The sequence below is a fragment of the Natrix helvetica genome (assembly GCF_964273705.1).
Source record: "Natrix helvetica genome assembly, chromosome: 4".
Classification (NCBI taxonomy): domain Eukaryota; kingdom Metazoa; phylum Chordata; class Lepidosauria; order Squamata; family Natricidae; genus Natrix; species Natrix helvetica.
The window spans coordinates 80,591,225-80,615,726 of record NC_138550.1 but is presented as its reverse complement, the minus strand read 5'-3'; the positions used below and the strand labels follow the sequence as shown (position 1 = coordinate 80,615,726).

The window sequence follows — 24,502 nt, the reverse complement described above, 5'->3', positions numbered from 1 at the left end:
GGTAAAACGTCTGATAAATAGTTGTTAGAACTGGGTATGTCTACTCTAATGAAGACAAGAACTAGTGACACGATAGCAATCTTCCAATATTTGAGGGGCTGTCACAGAGAGGAGGGGATCAACCTATTTTCTAAAAACAACTGAGTACAAGGCAAAAGGTAAGGTTTGGAAGCTTATCAGGGAGAGATCCAACATAGAATTAAAGAAAAATTTCTTCTTTTTTTTCTTTTTTTTGGTTTTACAAAATTTTAAGGAAAGGGGTAATGGGTATGGGTACAAATTTTGACAGCTACACCATGCAGGAAATGGTATTCCCCCCAAGTCTCATAACCTTTACAAAATGATAAACAAGATGTTATTGCTTAACTAAATCTTGACAGCTTATTTTTAGATTGTATCTTTCAATAATTTCAATCATTTACTTTGTGTCTAACAAAAAGGTTCATTATATCAGCAATTGCACTATTTTTCTAGCTTACTTTTGTGATCTGAGTTTTCTCATTGTTGCCTCCTCCCCCCCCCCCGCCTGCCAGCAAAGCCTCGGCCCCTCCCACCTTCATATCTTGTGTACTGTCCGCTTTGTCTAGGAGAGCTTTGTTTTTTTCCATGAAGGCCTCCGCCTCCATAATTGTACTAATTCTAACTCTGCTGCCCTCCCAGAAAATCAGCATACCTTCTGGCAATAGCCACCGAAACCAAAATCCTTTATCAAATAATTTTTTTGCTAATGATGAATATTTTTTCCTCTTATCTCTTACTTTCTTCGGGATTTGTTTCAGGATGGCTATCTCTCTGTCCTTGTATTTTAATGTTTGCCCCCTTTGTGCCCCCAGAATCTCATCTCTTGTAGTCTTTCTAAGAAATTTAATATGAACCTCTCTTGAAACATTGTGCGTTCTAGCATAAGCTGAATTAACTCTATAAACCAAGTCAATATCCCATCCTAACTGCTGTTTGTCTTTTTTAATATATTCAGCTAACATTGTTGTCATGATCTCCTTCAAGTCTTCATTGTCAGTCTCAATTACGTTTTGAAATCTAAGGAAAAAAGACATCCTTTCAAATTCCATTTTTATCATGTGGTTCTCAAGTTCTAAATTTCCTCTCTGGACCCCCCTCACCTCCACCCTCATCTCAGTTGTCCCCTCCTCCAGAACGTCTAGTCTTTGTTTGTTTTGAGCAGTTTGGTTTTGATTTTCTCTGAGTTGTTCATTCATTTCTCTCAATTGATTTTTCAGTTCATCCTGCCCTTTTAAAATCTTTTGAAGCAGCTGATGAGTTACTGATTCCTCCTCATGGGCTTTAAGTTGTAGAAACAATGTTAGTGACTGTTGTCCAATTGGGATGGATGTTGAAGATGCTGGACCAGATCCTGGTTTCCCAGGTGGTGGTTTCTTCGGAGCCATCATAAAAAAAAGCTCAGAGATATCTATGTCCATACAAAGAAATGGCGACTGTGGAAAAGCACAACCAAGAGAGACCATGAGGCAGGCAGTCCAGACAGGAATAGAAACCTTCTATATAGTTCAAGTCCAGTCAATTAAATCCGTTATTCCAGATCCAAGATACTATGTAGCAAGAGATGTTTCTGAGAGTCACGGAGGCAAAAGTACAATGCCAGCAATTTTCATAGGAGGAGTCTAATTTCAAAGAGCATGAAGATGGCGGAAGTGTGCCATCTTGCTTCGCCAGCACTGGAGATCAGGAAGCAACAAGTCAAAAGTTTTCAAAGTTTTTAAAGAAGTCAGATCATCATTTTTCTTTCACAATTGCATTAAGAAAGTCATTTTGCCATTGCTTATAACGAGTGTGATTCCTTTTAAACCTCTCTCTCTCTCCTCCAAGAGAGAAGATAAATCCAAAGCCGCTTTTCCGAGGGGGGGGTAAAATCCCCCTCCCTCCAATCACACTTCCCAGGAGAAGATTGAAAGTCTTTTAGAAAGCTGATGATCTTTCATTTAAATATCAAAAGGAGAATTGAGGAGGATTCCCATCTCACCGCACTTCAGCTGTAGCCTTCAAATTGTCGATCATCCAGCTGCCTTGAAGTGAAAGCACGCGGGAGCGTAGAAGCTCCATCGCGCACCCCCTCTCTCTTCTCGGCTCCTGGGGCAATGCCGGAGACCCCCCTGCGGCCACCGCCGATCCAGGGGACCCCCAGCGAGCAGCCCCTAAGGCAGGGCGCCCCTTCAAGGCACCCTGTACCCCCCCCCAAACCGAGGGGAGCCCACCAAGAGAGTGCAGGGCGGACGAACACGTCCGTCGCTCTCAACAACTGGAAGCAGAATCCGAATTAGAGAGAAATTTCTTGTCAGTACGAAATGCTATTCATTGCAATTACTGATTCTATCATTCCAGAAGTTATGGGTGCTCCATCACTGGAAGTTTTTAAGAAGGGATTAGACAGCCATTTGTCTGGAACCATAAAGAATCTCCTGCTTAAATAGGGTTGGACTAGAAGGCCTCAAAGATCCCATCCAACTTCATTAATCTGTAATTCTGTACATTTAAAAAGGAATAGATTATAATTACCATGAGAAATGTGGGTCCATCTATCCAGATTTACAAAGAAGAAAACAGTTAACATATCTCTGATAAGGAATGAAAGATGAACTGAAAAGTATATTGTTGGTTAGATCTTGAGATGCAGACTAGAAAGGCCAAAGCAATGCTATAAATCCAGTTCATATATATATTTGAAATATTTCAAATATATATATAAAGGAACTGAAGAATTGATGCTCTATCTTTGGGAACATAAACAATTCTGTCTTTTGGAGCTCAGGAGACCATTAAAATTATGTTTATTTTTTAATTCCCAATCTTCATTTCTTTCTCTTCTTTTCATCATCTGTTTTGTTCTCTTCACTGTTAAAAAAAACTTTGTTGTTAGAGGCTGTAGAGATTATTTAAGAAGGAAAAACATACAGGAACACCTGGAGACCAAATAAAAAAAATGAATTAAACATATATAGAATTGCTTTACACTTTCCATTCCCTTTCCATTGCCATTCATATAGAGGCATGTTACTTCATCCTGTCATTATGTCCATTAACCTTGCTATACTTATGGTAATGGAATGTGGGGATGACCTTGGGGAATGAGAGGAAGAGAAGCTGTCTAGTAAATAATTAGGCAAGAGAAGAGTCTTTCTAGTGATTTAATGGTCAGAAAAAGAAATTAGAAAGGACCACCCTAATGGATGAAGCAGTTAGTAGCAGCATTTGCAAGATTTTATTAATGTAGCTTTACAATTAAGTAGCATTAGTTCATCTAGTCATGTTTCCTGTCTGGTTTCCCTGGGATCAACCTTGCAAATGTGAAGGTACAAGCTTCCTTTTAGCTGCTTCATCCATTAGGGCAGGTTCTTCCTAGGTTTCTTACTCAGACCATTAAGCCCTTCAGGGTTCCTGCCTCACTGGTCTGAATGTTTCCTAAGTAGTATATCTTCCATTCTTTCCCCAAGGCCATTCATACATTTCATTACACCAATATTACTCTGGAAGCCTAATTTAATATCCTGATATCAGCCAGACAAGAATTTTGTTTGACAATTGTCACTATTCAAAATCTGTTTTGTTATCCTGCCTTATTACTGATTGATTACCTTCATATTGGTTTCAGTGTGTCTCAGGCTGCCAGATGTGAATGGCAAGAATTGGAATAACCAGGGAGAGGGGAGGAGAGTGATCTAAATCTTTGCCGCCATCTAGTAAATAGATGGGATTTGTGCAACCCTAAGCAGAGTAGCAATAAAGTTATTTGTACCAGATTGCTGATTTAGTGTTTGCTTTACATCATGTAAGTATGATAATGTAAGTATTATAATCCTATAATCTATATATTCAGTCAGTTATAATTTAGTATTATTTTGTTGTAACAAAAGTAGCAAAGTTTTTTTTTTTTGTATTATCAATTACTACAGTTGGGTTAGATGGGAAGAAGGGAGAAAAAAATGGAAGGGAGAAAAAAGTTTAGAAGCTTAATTGGTGTTTCAGATGTGTTAGTGAGGCATTTATTTAAGATTATCAGGTTAAACCCATGCCAGAACCATGGTGTGAAGAGCCATTTAAAAATAAGAGGATTTACTTCCTTTCAAAAAGAGACTTGACAGTTTAAAACCAATAGACAAGTTTGCTTTTATATAAGATGAACTTGAGAGTAGAAATGGATATCAAAAAATACTTGGTTTATTGATTAATTAACAAACTTTGCTTATAATAATTATTTATATCCCTTGGTTATTAGCTGACTCAGATCCCTTTTATTAGGGCTTATTAAAATGCCATGTGAAAAGAATATTGTTAGATCAAAATACTGGTTTCCTGAATTTTATTACTACAGTGAGCAATTGAAGTAGATTTTTAGTGATGGCAGTAATATGCAACCTTTAGTATGGGTGAGCTCTCCAATATATAAGTATGACCTCGTTTGGAATTTTTAAAAAGTTATAATCCTGAGTGGTTTAGATAGAAACGCATAAGCACAAATTGCTATATTTTTGAAATATCTGTCTATCTATATGGTTATCAGTAAATTATTTCCCTAAAACTTGAGAATATCCATATCCCATAGTTATTATTTGCTTTCTTCAGACCTTTCAGGTCCTTAATGTTGAATAATAAATATAGAGGTCCAATAACACCTGCAAATAGGATTTAATAATATCACGGAAGAAGACTAATGGAAATTGATTTTTATATTTTTGCGTTTTATCTGTCTTTAATTAAAGCAGCATATATATTTTACAGACTCCCAATTTCAAATGCACCTTAAGCATTATACCCAAGCTTTATATTAAAGACTTCTTCAGATGTTAGTTTTAATATCAAAACTGAAATAGAAATTACTGCTTTCAGCAGAATTATATATCTGTCTTTTTAAAAGGAAGCCCCAATAAACTGCTGGTAATTTGTCCCTGATAAATCTGCAAAAGTACAGATAATAACAGACTTACAATGGTTGCATAATAAGTGATCAGAGTTAGGACAGCCTCAGAATTGATGCTTTATAGCCTTAAAGGACTTCTGACAGTTGTAAAACATCACACACATACCACCCCACTGTTACATGATTGCAACCTGGGAACATGGCAACCAATGACACTTCTGACTGGTTGCCAAGTTCTCTTCAATCATATGATTATTTTTTACAATCTTCCCTGCCAGCTTCCCAAGAGAGTCAATGCTTCCCAAGAGAGTCAATGGATTTCTGCAGGGAGGATTTTCAGCACCATAGCTGAGATGCACTTGTGCATAGCCCACGCGTGGCCACCACCACTTACCACAGGCAGCCTACATTTCTTACGTTACTGTTGCCTCTCCTCTCTGGAACCTGCAGAAATCCAAGCATGTCCAAATCGTATGTGCACAACTGTTTAGGGCTGATGGGAATTCACTGAAATAAAGTGATAGAATCAAGATGACGTGAAGTGTTAATATCACTTTATAATGCCTTGGTAAGGCCACACTTGGAATACTAGATCCAGTTATGGTTGCCATGGTGTAAAAAAGATGTTGAGACTCTATGGAATTGGGTATGTCTAATTTAATGTAAAGATGGACTAGGGGTGAAATGATAGCAATGTTCCAATATAACAGGGTCTGCCACAAAGAAGAAGGAATCAAGCTATTCTCCAAAGCACCTGAAGGCAGGAATTAAGTCACATGAGCATCTTTCTTAATGAATATTGGCCCATCTTGGGTTGTAAGTTGAGGACAACTTGTACTCTGCCAATTGAGTATTAGGATAATAACATGCTTGTTTAAGGTTTGCTGCTCCCAAAATGCATACTGCTGCATATGTGGCTACAGCATAGTTTTATTGTATATCAGGAAAGTTTAGAGTCCTGTCTTGATAGAATGAGCTATATAAAAGAAGCAAGAACTGAGCTGTGTAATCATCTTTATAAAGAGACCAGCGTCACGCAATTTCTCCTCTTGCTTCTGGGAAAACGTTCTGCATGTTTCTTACAATAAAACCCTTACTTCAAAATAGCTTTCAAAACTGACTAGGATTTCAGAAACTTCTTACTGCTTGAACACCTGGAACACTTTTTAAACTACAGTTTAAAAAGGGATCATTTTCCTTGTGGGCATACTAAAATAGCTTTTGTATTTCAGTCAATATAAAATATAAAACATACTATCATGGCATTAACAACAGTATTCTTCTTGTGCCATAAAATCTCGTATACTATATTTTGGCATGGATAAGCGTCATTTTTATGTGGCTAATTGAGCTAATGCTTTTGTATTTTGTTATGAAACAAAACTCTGTTAGATGCATTTTATTCTGAGTTTTTACAAGCTTGAGTTTGAACTAGTATCTTTATCAATCTTCCTTACTAGCCATAACAAATTTACATGCCAAGATGGAATGATGAACAAAAACCCCATGCGGCAACTTCTGAATGAGCTTACATTTTTTTTATTTTGATTAATAGCACTACATGATAATGAGGACTTTGTGCCAAAATTGATATTGACTTTTTTTTTCACAAGTAGTACCACTGAAGGTTACTGTGAATCATGCACAATAATAAAAAACCAAGATATTTAATTTTTATATAGTCAGGAGCATTTGAGATTATTTTTTCTTCCGCTTTCATCGCTATCCTGAACTGTAAGGGAAAAATCTTCTGAAATGGAAATAAGTAAATAAGTCCTGGTGTAATATGGGAGTCTACAACATAAAGAGAAGAATTACATGTGCATGTGGAATCCTTTGGGCATGGCTATAAACACTCTTTCTACCTCCAACCATATAATTGATTTAATATATTTGATATTGCACTGTAACTCCTGAAAATGCTGAATGTATGACTAATGCTAGGAATTAGTAAATTGATTTCCGGTACAAATTAGAGGTGGATTTATTGAACTCTATGAATGATTCTAGAATGAAACTTCTGTTTTACTCCTTTCCGTTTTTGTTCATAGAGCCTACTGTTGATACTAGATTTATTCTGTATGTGTTTAGATTGACATTCCATGTCTGACATTACTATCTACCATAAAATGTAATGATTAAAAATATTTGTACAGTCCATGATATTTGTCTTGCACTGAAATTAGTCCAGCTGATAAATTAAGAAAGATGGGGCATGGTATTAGACCTGACTGTTGTATATACAATTAAAAATTAAATTCAAATTATACATGCTTCAGGAGGGATGGAGGGATTCATCAATATAATTTTTAAAGTGTTATTTTTTTTTGTATGACATAACCATTTAGTAATGTTTCAACATCATGGACTGGGACATCTGTTTAATTGATAAATTCAACATTTTGATTTTAATCTGGACACTTCCATCAACTGATTACCAAATGTCAGATGTCAACATTTTCCAAATTCTGGCAAAATAGATCTAATTCTTCCCATCTCCATTACAGAAGACATTTCCTAAATGTTTCATGCCTCTTTTTTACAGAATGCTCATTATTATTTCCATGATGAAGACTTGTAGTTTGATGAGTTTCTGTTTGTTATGTAAAAGATCATGAGTTTAAACCTTGAACTATCAATATAAGAATGAAAAGAACTCAGCTATGAAAATCTGAAGATTTTCTGCAACAATTCATTACCTACGATTCGGACAATATGGATCAGTGCTATCAAGTTTTGGAAAAGTTCTTGCCAAATTTATCCAGAATATCTTTAAGCTTGCTGCCTTTTGTCCTATTATGGAGCAAGATATTAGGAAATAAAACTCACATACAAAAATGTCAAGTTTGCCACAACAGAATGTACTACACAAATTTAAACCATAACTTCCTTTCCAATTTAGCTACTTTCTCTAGAAAAATCCTGGGTGTAGAAACAATTGAATTCTTTTGAGGCAGCTGAGTAAGGTCCATATACTAAAGCACACAAATGGTGCCAAAAAGTGCCATTTCCAGATTTTCTGCTTTCCTCTATCTTTTCTCTTTTTTCTTCTTTTTCTTTAACCACTGTATAGGAGGACATATACTAGTGATCTGAACATTGTCTGCAGAAAGGTTCAACAGCAAGACTTGAACATTCAAACAAAATTGAGGATCAGATTTCTTCTCAAAATGATATACTTTTAATTATCACTTACTTGGATATTTTTGCAATGAAGTGATGTGTCTGTCTTGCTTCAAAGCAGGCAAAAGAGAAAAGTGAACAGGGTAACCTAACAAAGAACTGGGAAAAATTGTGGGATAATGGGCAACTTTAAACATTCAGTTGAACCAGCTAATCATTTGTTTAGCTTTTGACTCAGCATATGTGTGAAGTGAGTCAGTGTCTGTCTTGACACAACAGCAGTACAGTGATTAAGTGACAAACAATTACAAACCAACTACCCTCCTCTCCAGAGTGTGCATAGTTCTTTAAAAAAAGACTGTCATTTTGAGATTACAGAAACATGGATTTAAATCAAAAACTTGCTTTTCATACATCCAAAACTGTGTCTGTTCCAGGTTGGATGATGATGGAAGTTTAAGTGTTTGGTTATCAATCAATCTACGTTTTATTATGGTCACACACCCGAATTAAAAATTAATACATTAAAGATATAATAGTACATTATCATTAGTGATGTGATCATCAATGGGAGCTACTTTCAAGGAAACTATATCATACTGATCTAATGGTAATAGTTGTACATAAAGCAATCAGAATTTTCTGAGTATTTTACCAGATAAGGAGTTTTATGAATCCATGAATCCTTATAGAGGATGCAGTACAAGCGTGCATGAGCTGAATTTTCAATGGTCCCTTCTCCATAGGGGCACAATCTCAGCTCATATGGGGCTTTTTTGAATTGGCCCTCCAGAACTGCTATGAGAAGAGCATTAAAGTGTGCTAGAATTAGTGCCCTCTAAAATTTAGAGACCATTATATAATATAGGTCTCTCACTGGTTAATGACTGCTCAAATAAATGTTCTTGGATAGAGCAGTTTGAATTTCCTGGTTTTCAAATGTTGTTTAAATGCCTTGAGTGCACACTCATTAGCCCATTGGTAGGAAGACATCCTTGGAGAGGGCATGATGTTGGAGTTTTTGTCAAATGGTTATAACCCATGTTGATTTATAATTATCCTCCATAAGGAAAAAGGTACAACTAGTGGGAAAGAATAGTAATTTCAGCCAGTGTACCATGATGCAAATCCAGGTGCCATGTTTCAACTTAAATAGTCTTATCTCCCTCCTTAGTATTGCATTTGGAATGCAGGGGCTCCCTGAAATAATAGCCATTAGAAATTTGGATTAAACTCTTTTGAGATAAGTGATATACGAATAAGATTCTAGCTGGGCACTACTAAAAGTACTTCTTCATGATCCTTAACTAAAAATAGTTTCAGTGTTCCTGGTATATACTGTGCTTCTCTGGTAAAATAGAAATATTGATTATGGCCACTGGTTTTTGATTTTTTAAAAGTTATTTGAATGGTGTAGTTTTGATGTGCACTGTTTAGTGGAACCGTGAAAATCATTATTAAATATTTAAAGATTTTTTACTTGTTCAATATACTATCTGTTTATCCTCCAGGCATGATGTTTAAGGTCTCTTTGCAAAAATCAAGATTTTTTGTTATGGTTTTGTTATGGTTGATTTCAAGCACTTCCTCCGAGCAAGTAGCTGGCCAGGACATTCAGGGCTCATTTGAGTCCGATTAACATTTGAAATTGAAATACTGTGTCATCTGTACACAGCAAAGTGGCAATATGCCTGTTTGTTAATTTAGGCTGATGTTCTAATCTATTTATTTTGGCCACAAGAGGGTTTATATATAAATTAAGCAACAGGAGAGCTAAAATACATCTCTGCCTCACTCCTCTGTAAGTTAGAATCTCATTGGTATGGTGGCCTTGTATAACTGCAGCAAACTTTGAATCAAGAGTTCTTATAAAGATTCTGCATGAGCAGTAATAGCTTTCTATCAATGGTGGTGTGCAAAGGTTTAGTCCAAAGCCTTGCTCTGGGAACTAGATCAAATGTGGATCTAAAGTCAACAAATGTGGTCTATAAAGTACAGCCTATTTTAGATGTATGGTTTTTTGCCAGATGTTGCAGAAGAAGGGAATCTCCATAGATAGAATGTCCAGACCTAAAACCCGCTTGCTGATCAGCCAATATGTGCTTTGATTTAGTCCAGTCAACTAATTTATTATATAGGTATCTGGCATACAACTTGTGTATTATGTTTAACAAGCTAATAGGCCTATAATTAGAAGCAGGTCTCTGGTGTCCTTTTTATAAATGGGCATGATAATAACTAAGACCCAGTCCTCTGGGATTTGCTCAGTGCAGTCACTATAGGTAAACAGGGAAATAAAAATTGAAATCTACCAATCCATATTATTTTGTAATATTTTGTGTGTAATAATGTGTTTGCCAGAAGCTTTGCCAGGCTTTAACTCTTTTATAAGTCTTTTTACTTCAGCACTTGTGACAGGAACCCAGTTGGGGAGCAAGTTTGTTTTGAGATCTAAGTCAAATTTAAAACACTCTTGTTGTAAAGATAATGTTATAAAATGGTTCTCCCACACAGATGCAGGTAAAAGGGTAGGGAAATGATAGGAGCCTGTGAATTGGCTGGGCAGCTATCAGGTGCCAAATAGAATGGAATTTCTGGCTTAAGATACTGTTATCAATTGCTGCCAGAAAAGTAGTGTTGGGTAAAAAAAAATCCTTGTATGATGAGAGATGGATGTTGTGAATTCTTTATGATGGTTAGACAAAGAGTGTTCTGGTGAACCAGGTCAGTTTTCATTATGACATAGCTAGAATAGAATGATATTCGTTTCTATGCAACATTGACTCTTTCAGCCCAATAATTGTGCAAGTGGGATTCAGCCCATATTACTTCAGCTCTTGTTATCTTCCTTCTTCAGTGTGACGTAAAAAGTAGCTATGGTTTTTCCTCCCTTTTGGATTGATTTCTTCAGCAGCAATAACCCTGCTTCTGTTAAAATGACAAGAGCCTATTCTAAAATGTTTCCCCAAAGAGATAATAAGGTGCTTTAATTAAAACTTAGCTGGCAATCTCTTTATAGCTGGCACAGCTTTAATTTTTCTGTGGTCTTTGGATAATCTTCTATCTCTAGAAAACTGTATAAGATAAAATACATTTCCTGCTTTGTCATTCTTCTCCTAGAGTAGCTAACTACTCATTGTTGTTGAATTGTCCTGAAACCTGCTTCTCTTCAACAATCTCGTTCTGTCTAATTCAATCTAGCTTGCTAGCTGCTTTTCTTCTCTTGCTCTCTCATACTCCAGTACTGCTAACTTTCAGTGAGCTTCTTAATCTATTTCAGTTTCCCCCTGAGAATGATGATGTTTGTAAGATACTTTATTTATTCTTCTTTCAGCTATTTTGGAAACTCAAGTAAACAGCAACAAATACAGTTTGTATATGTAGGAGATCATGTAGTAGAATGATTGATGTTGTTTATCGTCTCCATTCTGTCACAAAAGACATACATGCTTATTAACTGGATTTTTTAAATATCAAAATCTGGCAATGGTTAAGAGCAGAAAAATTGAAGAAAGAGATAGACTGACTAACTCTGGTTGCACAAGACCAAGCCTTAAATGCATTCAAAGTCAGAATTAAGATAGCAACAGACAGCAAACGATGCCTCCACAAAGAAGTGGAAGAAACAGTGGACCACCTAGTTTGCTGCTGCAAGAGGATCACACAGACTGACTACAAACAATGGCATGACAAAATAGCAATAATAGTACATTGGGATATGTGCAACAAATACCATTTGCCTGCAAGCAAGAACTGGTGGAGGCCACACAATAAACAAAATAATAGAAAATGAAAAGGCTAATGTGCTCTGGGACTTTAAAATTCAAACTAACAAGCAGCTGCCACCTAACAAAAATATAGATGATGAATATGGCAGTACCTAGTGACAGCACAATAGAAGAAAAGGAACAGGAGAAAATCACAACATGCAAAGACCTGCAAATAGAAATAGAATGACTGGGGGGGGGGGGGATTGATAGTAAAGTATACTAGTAACTAGTAAACTAAGTAAAGATAATATCAATAATAATAAGCACCTATTAAGCAATTCCATAACCACCATTAACAAAATCCCTATCAGTCAATTGCTAAATTTCTTGGAACAACTTACATCCTGTGACGATATCTTTGATACCATCAATCAGCAACATCTCCCTGTACCAGGTTCTTGGGAAGGATTTGATAGGTGAATAAAAATGCCAAATCCAGTCTAAATATCTGGCCGACTATGCGATGAAGCATAATAATTGTAAGCAGATCATATACTCAGCTCTGTAAGAAGATCATGCAAATTGTTTATAAACAAAAACATAACAGTCACTAAGATAATTCACTGGAACACCTGGAAAATGACCACATGTACTGATCAAATAATACTTTTAATCAAGGAGAACCTACCCTCAAATTCAAAGAAGAGTTGGAATTAGAAGGATTCCGATTATGTCACAGGTTTACATATTTACAATTGAAAGAAAGGTTTAAATAAGATTTTAAAAGGTATGGATTTGACCTTGAAAAAAATGAATTGGAAATTGTACTCTGTGGTAATGATCAACATATAATTGACAAGGTTTATTAACTGCTATTGAGATCAATTTTAAGAGAATGAATGTGTGAAGCATTGCATGATAAGGTGGGCAAAGAACTTTGGGTCTAATATGATGCTTGAACAATTAGGAAAATATGTGGACAAACAATTTTAATTTTGTAGGGTCCCCTGCGGACTAGATGACCTGCAAGGTCCCTTCCAACTCTATGAATCTGTTAATTTTTGTAAAATGATATATTGTGGGTATTTAACACCAAACAAACTGTCAAAAATATAAAGATATTTCAAATGTATGTTGAAAATGTAAATGTAGAAGAACTTTGTTATCATCCTTGGTGGACCTGAGATAAAGCAAAATACTAATAATACTGGGATTATTATACAGAAGATTCTTAAAGTTAATATAAAAATAAAACCAGAGAGTTTTCATACAGAGTTAATGGACAAAGAGGTTGAAAAAAATGGAAATTCGTTATTATATTGTTAGAATTATTTATGCACAGAAATGGAAAAATACAATGGATAATTGTTTTTAGGAGGGGAACTGATACAACTAGCAGAGATGGCTAAATTGATTGCCTTCATCAAAGAAAATAACACATTCAACTTTGTTTCTACTTGGAAACTACTTCTGGATTTTGTGCTTGAGATGGAAAAAAATAGAACACTGACTTTAGATTTTCCTGGTTAAATAGAAACCTATTAGCAATGAGTTATATTTCCAAGCTGAATTTTTACAAACATTTAACTTTGATTCCTTCTGGAAGAAGAGATGATTGAAGCTCTATTATTTCCTCTTATTTTTTAACATTTCTTTTTAAATAAGAACAGAAGTACAGTAAAAAAAAAAACTTTAAAAAAAACAGAAATTGACCAGAAGGGTAAGACAGTATAACACTCTACTAAATCTTCATTAGAACGCTTAACAAAGGGATCTTTTCCTCCTGAAGCTCTGCCTCTTTATGCAACATTTTGTACCTATGTTTCCTAAAATAATTTTGCTGATCACCATGTGTACACATAGCTAGCCTGATCCCTCCCTATAGTCCCAAGAGAAAATCTTCTCCCCAAATGCCTGCTTTTTACAGATACAGATTTCAAATATGTAATAGTGAGGACTAATTAGCGGGGAAAGAGTCCTGATAAAAATAACTCCGTTAAAATGGGAATCATGGGAGATAATGCAATAAAGAGAATAACAGTGCAGTGCAGGCGAGGTTTAGATACAGTGGTTCAACTTTCTGCTCAAATGAAGGAGTTCTCACAAATCTGTGATTGTCTCTGCAGTTAATTATTTCATAATTTATGAGTGCATGCATATTGACCCAGATGGGCAAGGCCCATTGATAATCGGGCTCTCTCTTTCAGTAATTATTTGACTACTGATCAGTTGTCTCCATGGTGGCAACCACTGAGGTGCTGGTGTTGATTAGAACCAGCACCGCCGCCCCGAGTCCTTTTTGGGAGAGGGGGCGGTCTAGAAATGCGAAGAAAATAAAATAAAATAAAATAAAATGTTGTGTATACATTAGTATGAGAACGATTTAATTAAAAATATGGGACCACTGAGTTCTAACTCATAGGCCATATCAGCCTTGTTGCCCATGAAATCATCAGGTAGGTAGGCTGGACAGCCAGTATAGTTAAGATAACTAAGCTGGCAGCTTTGGAAATACATGCAGTCATGGAATTTAAACTAGACTGGTTAACTTAAGGACTTGATTATTCAAGGGCACAACATTTATTTCAGATATTGTGAAAGAAGTTTATTAGTGTATCATTACAGTAGCATAACAGAAAATACCATTAAATATTTCAGAGCCAGCTGTAGTTCACAATAATGAAAATACATTTCAAGAATTTATTCATAACATTTGTTATAAATGTTTTGCTCAGACCCACACACATGCGGAAACAAACACTGAGCTCAAATCAATGTTCTTCAGTAGAAATGCAGTGCTTTTCCAGTATCTTTGATGCTTTGAGGAAGAGATTATGGATAAAGCTCTTATGGCACTGACCTTAAAAGCAGTTAAATGTTATGTGATGAAAGAGATAATCCCTAGCCATATGGACCAACTTTACCTGTGAGATAAGGGAAGCCCCAACCCTCTCAGCTTTCCAGAAGACAGGGAAGGCCTGGTGCTTTCCCCCAGATCTGGAGCCAGGATTCTATTGAGCTCTATATAGGTGAGATGCTATGATGCCTCATTTTACATATTATTCTTCCATTTTGTGGGAATTAAATGAATATATGCATTATTATTATTCTATGTGTATATATTTATACAACAACAGGAGCTGGTTTGGTGTTTTGGTTAAGGCATCATGCTAGAAACTGGGAGGTTTAATCTAATTTTAGGCACAAAGCCAGCTAGTTGACCTTGGGCCAGTCACTTTCTCTCATGTCTCCTGGTTTCTAGACTGATGCCTTAACCAAAACACCAAACTAGCTATCACTTTTATAGTTAGAAATCATTTAATAATAGGCTGTCAGATGATTTCAGTCCAAATCTTTTGAGGTCTCACCTGCAGTTTTTTATATTTTCTTTTGGAGTATAATTAGTGTTTGAACCTCTTTTAAGTCACATTCAGAGAACAGAGCTTTATTACTTCAACGTTTCCTTTACAGTAGGGTTACCAAATCTGAACTTAAAAGAAAAACAGCTGACCATTTGATAGCAGCAGAGAATAAACAGGTATCTGTTGCCATTGAGTGTTCATTCAGATCTGCAATTTGGATCTGGTACCACTATTTGAGAGCCTGCATTTCTTCCTCAGTATCTGCTCCTGGAAAATAAAGGACATTTGAAAATGATAAGGTGATCCGCAGATAGAACAGAAGTTATCAGATACTACCATTTTTTCAGAGAAATATAGGATTGATGTAGAATCCAAACCAATATACAATGTCCCAGAAATAAAAGAGTTCAATAACCACTGAAATAAATATCAACTATTATAATCAACTATGTTATATAGTCTCTGAAGTCTTCAACAAATGCTAGTAATTTAGTGTGTCAATTCAAGCTTTAACCCAAAGTTTAATAATACAGGTAGTCCTCGACTTACAAGCACAATTGAGCCCACATTTTCTGTAGTTAAGTGAGACATTTATTAAATGAGTTTTTCCCCATGTTACAACCTTTCTTGCCACAGTTGTTAAGTGAATTACTGCAGTTGTTAAGCTAGTAACATGGTGGTTAAGTGAATCTGGTTTCCCCATTAATTTGCTTGTCAGAAGGTCGCAAAAAGTGAACACATGACCCCACGACATGTAACTGTCATAAATATGAGTAAGTTGCCAAGTGTCTGAATTTTGATCATATGACCATAGGGATGCTACAACGGTCATAATTGTGAAAAACTGTCATAAGTCACTTTTTTTCAGTGCTGTAACTTTGAACAGTCACTAAACAAACCATTTTAAATCGAGGGTCCAAATACTGCTGTAATTTATACGTGCTTGCAAGCAAACCTAATTTTGGTAAATCAAGTGTTAAAGTTAAATAGCTTTGTCAACTATTTTAACAACTTCACTGTTATAAAATGCTCCAAATATTATTGCAACCATTATTACATGTCGTCTCTTGTACAAACATTTTTTTCTGATTTACTGACAAATTTAGACTGCTAGATAACTTCTGGGACACCTTGATAGTGTTTATCAGTTTATTACAATATTGAAGATTTGTGATAAAGCAGTTAAGTTTCAGATTCAATGGTTTATAATGATCCCCTCAAGATTTTTGACAATTTTAATGTATATTTTATGGTGTTTCTTTTTTTCTTTTTTTCCAGTTCAGCTGAAGAACAATTTCACTGGCAAACACAAGGTAAAGTTTATTTTTACAGAATTCTGTACTGAATCTAGTTGCTAAGAGGCTTTTTTTCCATGACTTGTTTTCAGATTGTGTTTTTTCATGGATCTACAACAACTTGAACAGAATAAGTTCAAAAAGAATTTTCAGTGCTTAAATGTTTGTGAACCCTTTTGAATGTTTAATATGTATGCATTAATATGACTTAAAACATCTGATTTCCAAAAAAGAGAACCCACATGTTTATTTGACTCATTTGTTTAATTGACTTTTCTTTGTCTGGTTTTAGGATTTATATAGAGAACCAGTAACATTTTAGATCTTTATTTATTCAGACATATTGAAAATTCGATATGCACCATTGTATATTGAGAATGACTTCTAGGTTCTAGTTTTTGTAGTGAACTACTTATTTCTTCCTGTGTGTGAACAGAATGCAAATCAGTAACTGAAATAAATTAAAGAGCAAAATCTATTTATTTGCACAACATCCCTACATGTTAGAGTGGGCAATGTGTAAACTTGTAGCTCCATTTTTGCAGCAAAGATCACACTATTGAAATGTGATGGTAGACATTTGATTCATAACAGCAGTTTCAGTTGTTTGAAAAAAATAGTAATGATATAGATTTGCTATAACTTGCTGATAGGCTTAATGCAGATGTTTTTCAAATTCAAATACTTAATTAATACATACAGGGAAAGTGGAATGAAAATTATGCTCTTGAGCCCTCCAAGCGACATTACTGGGTTATCACCATGTTTCCTGGTGAGGAAAATAAAAATGTAATTCCAGTCCACTGAAATTATCATCTTTAGTATTCTTAAATTGCTATTGACAGTTCAAGCAGTTAAGGAAATGGTACTGAAGATATCTGATAGTTTAATCTATTTAGGTTTTCTGAAGGTTCTTATCTTCAGTTTTCCAAATTTTTCTTTATGTCTTTCTAGATACTTGAAATATTTAAAATAGCATTTTGTTACAGATGGTCAAAAGGATATAGAAGATGAGCTTACAACTGGTCTTGAACTTGTGGACTCTTGTATTAGATCTCTACAAGAATCAGGAATACTTGATCCACAGGACTATTCAACTAGTGAAAGTAAGTTTCTCACGAATTGTTATTGTTGTTGTGGTAGCCCACCCCCAATTAAAATTGTTCAGTCTGTTCAGAAAAACACGATACTTTTAAGATAAAAGGCATCAGGGCTATTAAAGATCTTTTTTATATAATCTTGAATATTTTAAAGCTTATGGTATTCGCTGAGCAATTGCTTATGTATATATGTACAATAATCATCACTCTTGTTTTAGTGCCTTTTTATAAAGCACACCAAAAGCAGCATGGGATTTCTTTATGTACAGATAGTTTACAGGAGGAATGTGTAGAAAAGGAAAAAGCACCAAGGGTTTAGAAACATTATTAATTTTGCTAAGTCAAGATGATTAGCTTTTCTCCTCTATAAAACCACTGAATTACATTTTCAGAAGATTTTATTCCACATGAGTAATATGTGATCATTGAGGAGTTGGCTCCTTATTAAAGCATTAATTTATAATAAGAATTCATAAATAACAATTGTTTACCATACTGCTTTTGAACTTCATTGATTCCAGTTATATCTGGTACTTTATTGCAATTACCATGAGTTTGCAACTGCAGTAGGGAGAATCTGAACATATTATCAGATCCTTCCTTCCTTCCTTCATTCCTCATGCTTCAAATACTGATTGAAAAATAGTGCCTAAATATATAACTCCAATACAATTTTTTGTAAGGACCCATTTTTCCTCCTATATTTCTGTTTTAATTATTAACTATGCTGGTATTGACATTCCTCTTTCCTGCTGCCTGATTAGCAGAATTTACAGAAAGATTGGCCAACCATATTTTATCATAGTAGGATCAAAGTGATTTGTCTGCTGTTCAAGGTGTCATGAAATTCAGAAAATTAACTTAGTAAATTATGGTCAAAGTAATCATGCTACGTGTGGCTTGCAAATGGAGCTATATAGGAAAAGGACAGAGGCTACTCATCAGACTTGGCATCCAAGTATAAATAGAAAATAAGAGGTGTTTGTTGAGCTTTTGCTTTCCACTACTCTTATCTTTTTTAAATTTTTATATGCGTGTGCATTGTTTAGAATATATTGGTATTCTTTACATTCAAACCTCTTTAAAATAGTAGGAAAAATATGTGCATAAGTCGATTCACAGCAGAGCTGCTGCTCCCTTTATGGTCCCCCTGGGCTCCTCCCTCCCAGGGGTTGAAGTACCTTAAAGGGACAGGCTGCAGCAGCTCTGCTGTGAATGGAGGGGAAAACCTTCGGATTGTCTCTGTCACAGAATTCAATGTTACATGCAGCAGAGACAATCCAAACATTTCTCCCACCATTCACAGTGGAGCTGCTGTAGCCTGTCCCATTAAGGTAGACTCAGAGAGGGAGAGGGCCGGGGGGGACCATAAAGGAAGCAGCAGCTCTGCTGTGAACAGAGGGAGAAACGTTCAGATTGTCTCTGCCACAGAATTCAACGTTAAATGCAGCAGAGACAATCCTAAAGTTTCTCCCTCCATCAGTGGATCTGCTGCTCCCTTTATGGCCCCTCTCAGCCCCCTCCCTTCATGGGTCTACCTTAAAGGGACAGGCTGCAGGAGCTCTGCTGTGAATGGAGGGAGAAACATTCGGATTGGGTGGATGGTTCGATCGGCCGGAAGGGCCAAGCAAGCGGTCAGAAGAGGTGAGCGGCGACAGGGTGACCAGGTGGGTAAGACCACCAGGGATTTTTGCCACCAGTTCAGAGAACTGATGCCAATCGTCCCTGCCAATTTGGCCAAACCGGGAGGATTTCACCCTGGGCCCTGACCTATGTATCCAAACAGCAGAAATGATTTGAAGTGGAAACTGCTGACCAAGTGATGACTTATTTTAGCAGAGATCACTAACATAGGCTCCTTGTGAGTAAACCCACAGGATCCAGAGGGAACCTGTTAGTGACCCATAGGTAAGAGCATCAGGCAACTTGGAAGAAATAACAAGCTCACAGCTTCAAGTGGAGCTTGCTAAAAGACACTGGTTCACCCAAACTCTATTTTCTAAAACACATTTTCATCACAATCAGTTACCTACAGAGAACTTTACCTGGGGTGTGACTAAAGTGAAATGCAAAGAAACAGCTATAAGGATTTTAAAATAATTGAAAGCAAAAAGCTTACCAAGATTTTCAACTATGAAAATTTAAAACAAAGGCATTCAATCAAATTTGGAAAATTGTTTATTTTAAAGTTCTTTTGAATTAAATAAATTTGAAAAATAGAAATTTTGGGAACTGAGACAGAAACAATAAAGCAAGAGATGAAAAAAAAGAACTACCTGGAGTTGTTAAAGTCTTAACAATTTTTTGGAATGAGATGAAGAAAACATTGGATTCAGAAGTGGATAAATACTGTACACTTTGTCAAGAAGAAGATAAGAGGCCAGGCTTTACAATAACCATGAGAGAAAAGAACACACTTCATTGATTGATAAACTTAAACAGAAAAAGACACCATTCCAATGAGACAAATTGGAAAGAATGATTACAACTACTGTCTACTGGAATGACTAGGGATACAACAAGTACTTTTTTAAAAACAAGAAGACTGGAAACTTTATGGACTTTTTTTTGAAATTGGATTAAAAAATAATGATAATTTCTGAATTTGCTGATTACAAATGATTGAATGTGGAAAGAAGGTCTCAAAGAACATGAAGTATGTTTCTTTTGGTCTTAAAATGAGGCTAATTCAACAAAATATTTGAATATTAACTTAGATCAGTGAAGATCCAAGAAAACTTCAGTAGTTCTGATGATTGGCTATATAAATAAGTAGGATGGCTATTAATTTACTTATACTAGACATTTACAGCGGGTGAGGTGACAATCATATGATATAGACTTTTACTATTTCCCCATTTGCACTTGCTATCCAATGTTAGTTAATATGTACTACAGAGATGCATATAGTTTAAAAATATTGTTTCAGGGGAAGCTTGGAATCAACTTCGCAGTGGAGGTAGTGGGTCAGTCATCAGTAACTGAGTTTAAACATGTTTGGGATAAGCATGTTTTTCAACTAACAAAATAATCAAAGAAAACAAAAAATGAAATGAAATGAAATGAAATAGTAACCAAATGACAAGAGTATATTTTGTTGTTCAGAATAGCTTCATAACTAATTTGGCTATATCTAGCTTAGATATATTCATTTTTAATGGTGGTTGGTATTTCAATTTTGAAAGTAGATATATTTATGATGAATAAGACTATAGATGGCTATTAGTTATGATGACTTTGCATCAGCAGTACTAGAACCAATATGTCTCCTAGTTTTAGTTGAGGAGGACATACTATTAAAACATGTAATCCAACAGAGCCAATTTTATGTATTGTGTGTGTACATATAATATGTGTGTGTGTGTTTGCATTTACTTAAGTAATTTATTGAAACTGAGAAAACCTATGGATAAATAAGCTTTATGTGACCACTGCATACATATGGGGAAATGTTCCATGGAATTGTAGGATACAAGAAACAGTTTCTGTGGCCCATCTCTTTCAAACTGTGATTTTAAAATAAATACTGGAGATATGCATTTCTCTGCTGTTATAGTTATAAACATCAAATATGCCAGGTGTTTATAATAATATGAAAATCTCCATTTATGCAGTATGAAACATCATTAAGCTATTTTCACTTTGTTAACAGTCTGCTTTCTGCAATTCCCCAATGAAAAATAAGACTTTTTTTTGTAGAATCGGCAACATAAGCAGGCATTTGCTTATGAAAATATTTGGTTCTTGATTTTTCAGATGTTTCTTCCACCTGTCACTTCCTCTTAAAGCATAATTAAAGGTACATGACAAAGGACTTAAAGCTACTTTATTAGGTGCATAAAAACCAATTCAATCAAATTCTCAATTTTTTAAAAAATATCTACCTATCAGATGGTTGAACAAGTGAAACAAGAATAAATCTGCCATCCTAAACTGGCAGTTTGTTAATCAATGAGAGTTTCTTATAATCTAGCAAGGTAACCTTATTTTGCTGATCTTGACAGCATCTTGAAACCAAGTGAGAAATATTTTAATCCCACTGAGAGTAATCTGTTTGATTTCAAGAAAAGGAACCCTGAAGGTTGATTGGATAGAAAGATAAAAAGAAATTAATTAGAAGGTTTAACAATGTCACACTATGTTAAAGCTATGTAAAACACTATATACAAGTGTTAATTGTAATGTAATTAACAATGCTAATGCTACTATATTAATATTGATATTTATATGTCAGATACTATGTTTGTATTTTATATTAACCATTTTGCCTTAAGAAAAATTAAAATACTCATGAAAAACCTAACACAAGAAACATAACAATAGCCATATAATAATTAAATTATTTTATTGTTTGATTGATTGCATTAATACAAAAGCATTGATTAAAATATCATTTTGATTGAAATTTCCGATGATCTTCTGATTTTCCCTGTGAGATTTTCCCCCAAGAGAATTTGGAAATAGTTTTTCAATTCCACATTTTGACCCCTGGACCTCTACAGTGTGGAGTGCTTCAGCATTGTCCTTCCTCTTCAAATTCTAACTGACATCATTAAGGGAAGTAATCCAGTGATACATTTTCAGCTGCAACAAATGGCACGTAATACCATCACAATATTGGACTAGCGTCTGAAGGCTGTAAAGGTTAGATGGGACCGAATCCTAGCAAGGAGTGACTCAATCCTAGCAAGGAGTGACTCTGAGTTTTTGGTCTTCACAGATTTGATAAGGTGTCCTTTCTGACTCTTGCTGGAATAGCCCTCCCATGGACAAAGCTGGTATGCAATTGGGGGGAATCACCTTCACACAGATTCATCTTATACACCAATTTCCACCTACTGAGCACCTACTTGCTCAGTCACTTATGTTCTGGTTATCTTCCACATGGATTATTTTAACACTCTGTACATGGTGCTACCCTTGAAGACCTTCCATACAAAAATATCCTGGAAGAGCTGTGCAAGTTTACCATATATTCCTTCCTGGTTCAGCACATGGCAGCCCAGGTTAATTATAAGAATATACTACAGTATGGTCATATTACACCACTACTACAACAGCTGTATTGGCCATTATTTAGTTTCTGGGTGCAATTCAAGTTTTTGTTTTTCATCTTTAAAGTGTATGTTTCATAGCCTGGATATCTCCAATTCAGGATCAAATATGGCTGCCTGATATGATCAAGAGACTGTGCTTGCAAAAAAGGGATACCTTTGCAGGTTTTTTACACCAAGCCCACTATCAAGGCTTAGATGATAACCCCTTGCTGTGGAACAACTTCTGAAACATAGTAAAATATAGTTCTTAAAGGAGAGGGTTTGTGGGCAATTGGAAATTGTTCAGCTTCTGGAAGGTAGGGCATTGGATTGGGGACTAATGGATATATTGTTTTGTTAGGGTTTAATCTTATATTGGTTGCATAGGCCGCTCAGGACCTATGAGAATTGAGAGGCATAGAAATGAAACCATCATTATTGTCATCATCTATATAGCACTTCAGTGTAGCCAAAACTTTAGGATACTTTCAGAAATAGCTGTGTTCAAAGATAGATTTATTGAGACTGTTTATGTATGTGTCTGTTTCATCTGTTTCCATTTTTCCTGTTCCATCCTGTCCCTTTGCCATTTTTTACTGTATATGAGCATCTATAGGAAAAAACCTACAAAGAGAAGCATATGCAACATGTAAAAAGAGAAAAACTATAAAGAGGTATCATGTAACAGTCAAGCAAATAACATAGAGTGCTCAGATATATATAAGCATTAGCAAAGTATTGTGTAATTATGCTTACTAGATCTAAAAGTAATTACTGCATGAGAGACAGTGCAATTTAGGGAACTGAATTAATCATGTATTTATCTGGTAATTATATAGTATCTTGTAAATAACCTGACATTACATTATAATTACCATCTGAAAAAAGCTAACTTAAAAGAAAGGAAGAAAACAGGACAAAAATTTTAGCTCAAGGAAAAGGGAATATGTATTTATTTCTTTGAAATCTATACATTCCCTTCAAAGCACAATTTTTCCAGTCAACTTTTTGGAAGGGTATAAAAATCAAAGGCAATTTGAACCAAAAAACCACAAAATGTAACTTCTTGGCAAGCTTCCCCAGCAAATGACCTTTTCTAGTGATCATGATTGGTACTGAGCTATTTAATGAATACTTAGTCTAATGATGTATATACAGTACGTCCATCTGAACACACAGGTGCATGGAAATACACCAGCATAATACAGTGGATTAAGGCAATGATATGCCAAAAAACAGAAGATGTTCAAAGTATTACAGATGAATAAAAACATCAAGATTCAGGACATGAAATTTCATAATCAAGAACTGTCCAAGAACAGCTGACCCCTCTCCAATTTTTTTCCTAAAATTGTAACAATATTACATGACAACATTGATGAGAACCAACTGATTAGAATCAACATTTCAGGATTATAAAATAGAAGATGAAGAGGAGTATTGGCCCCGTGCATGTCAGTTAAATGAACTGTGTGCATGTGAAAAATGTAAGAGTTTCTCATTCTATAGTTTACCATTTTGTTTACTGCTTTTTATCTGCTATTTCTCCCATTACCATTTCTATACTTGAGAAATATATAATTGAGAAATGCATTCAATGGATAATAATATTCAAGTTTTGGTTTTAATAAAGCTGTACATTCATTATTGGGTAGTAAACATCATTTTATACCTAAAATATGACCAATAATTGTAAAAATGTTTTCAAATGAAATAAACAGGAGGAAGTTAATAAAATAATAACAATATTGGATAGCATTTATGTAAATTAACCATATTTTTATTTGTTAGAGAGATACTCTATTGGATTATGGCCCTTGGTTGGACAACAAAGTTTCCAAAGAGGTTTATCAGGTTTGGGGATTGGGGGCATAATAGTAATCTGTGCGGATAGATATTATAGCTGCTTTTCCATTTGAAAATCCCATTGGTAAAATATTTTGAATGGTTAGGGCAGAAATCTCCTTCAGAGACCTCTACGTCAT

At 35.2% G+C, this 24,502-nt stretch overlaps 1 protein-coding gene across 11 annotated transcripts in view; it reads left to right on the top strand.

The window, feature by feature from the left end:
• The window catches only part of CTNND2 (catenin delta 2), a 525,796-nt gene that overhangs the window by 244,955 nt on the left and 256,339 nt on the right, over window positions 1–24,502 (top strand). For all 11 annotated transcript variants that reach the window (XR_014175415.1, XM_081953365.1, XM_081953369.1 and 8 more), the window contains exons 4-5: window positions 16,365–16,399; window positions 17,371–17,487. Coding sequence is in view for 10 of the 11 variants with exons in the window: in XM_081953365.1 (XP_081809491.1) it covers window positions 16,365–16,399; window positions 17,371–17,487 (152 nt within the window). In the remaining variant the exon portion in view is untranslated. The remainder of the gene's footprint in view (window positions 1–16,364; window positions 16,400–17,370; window positions 17,488–24,502) is intronic.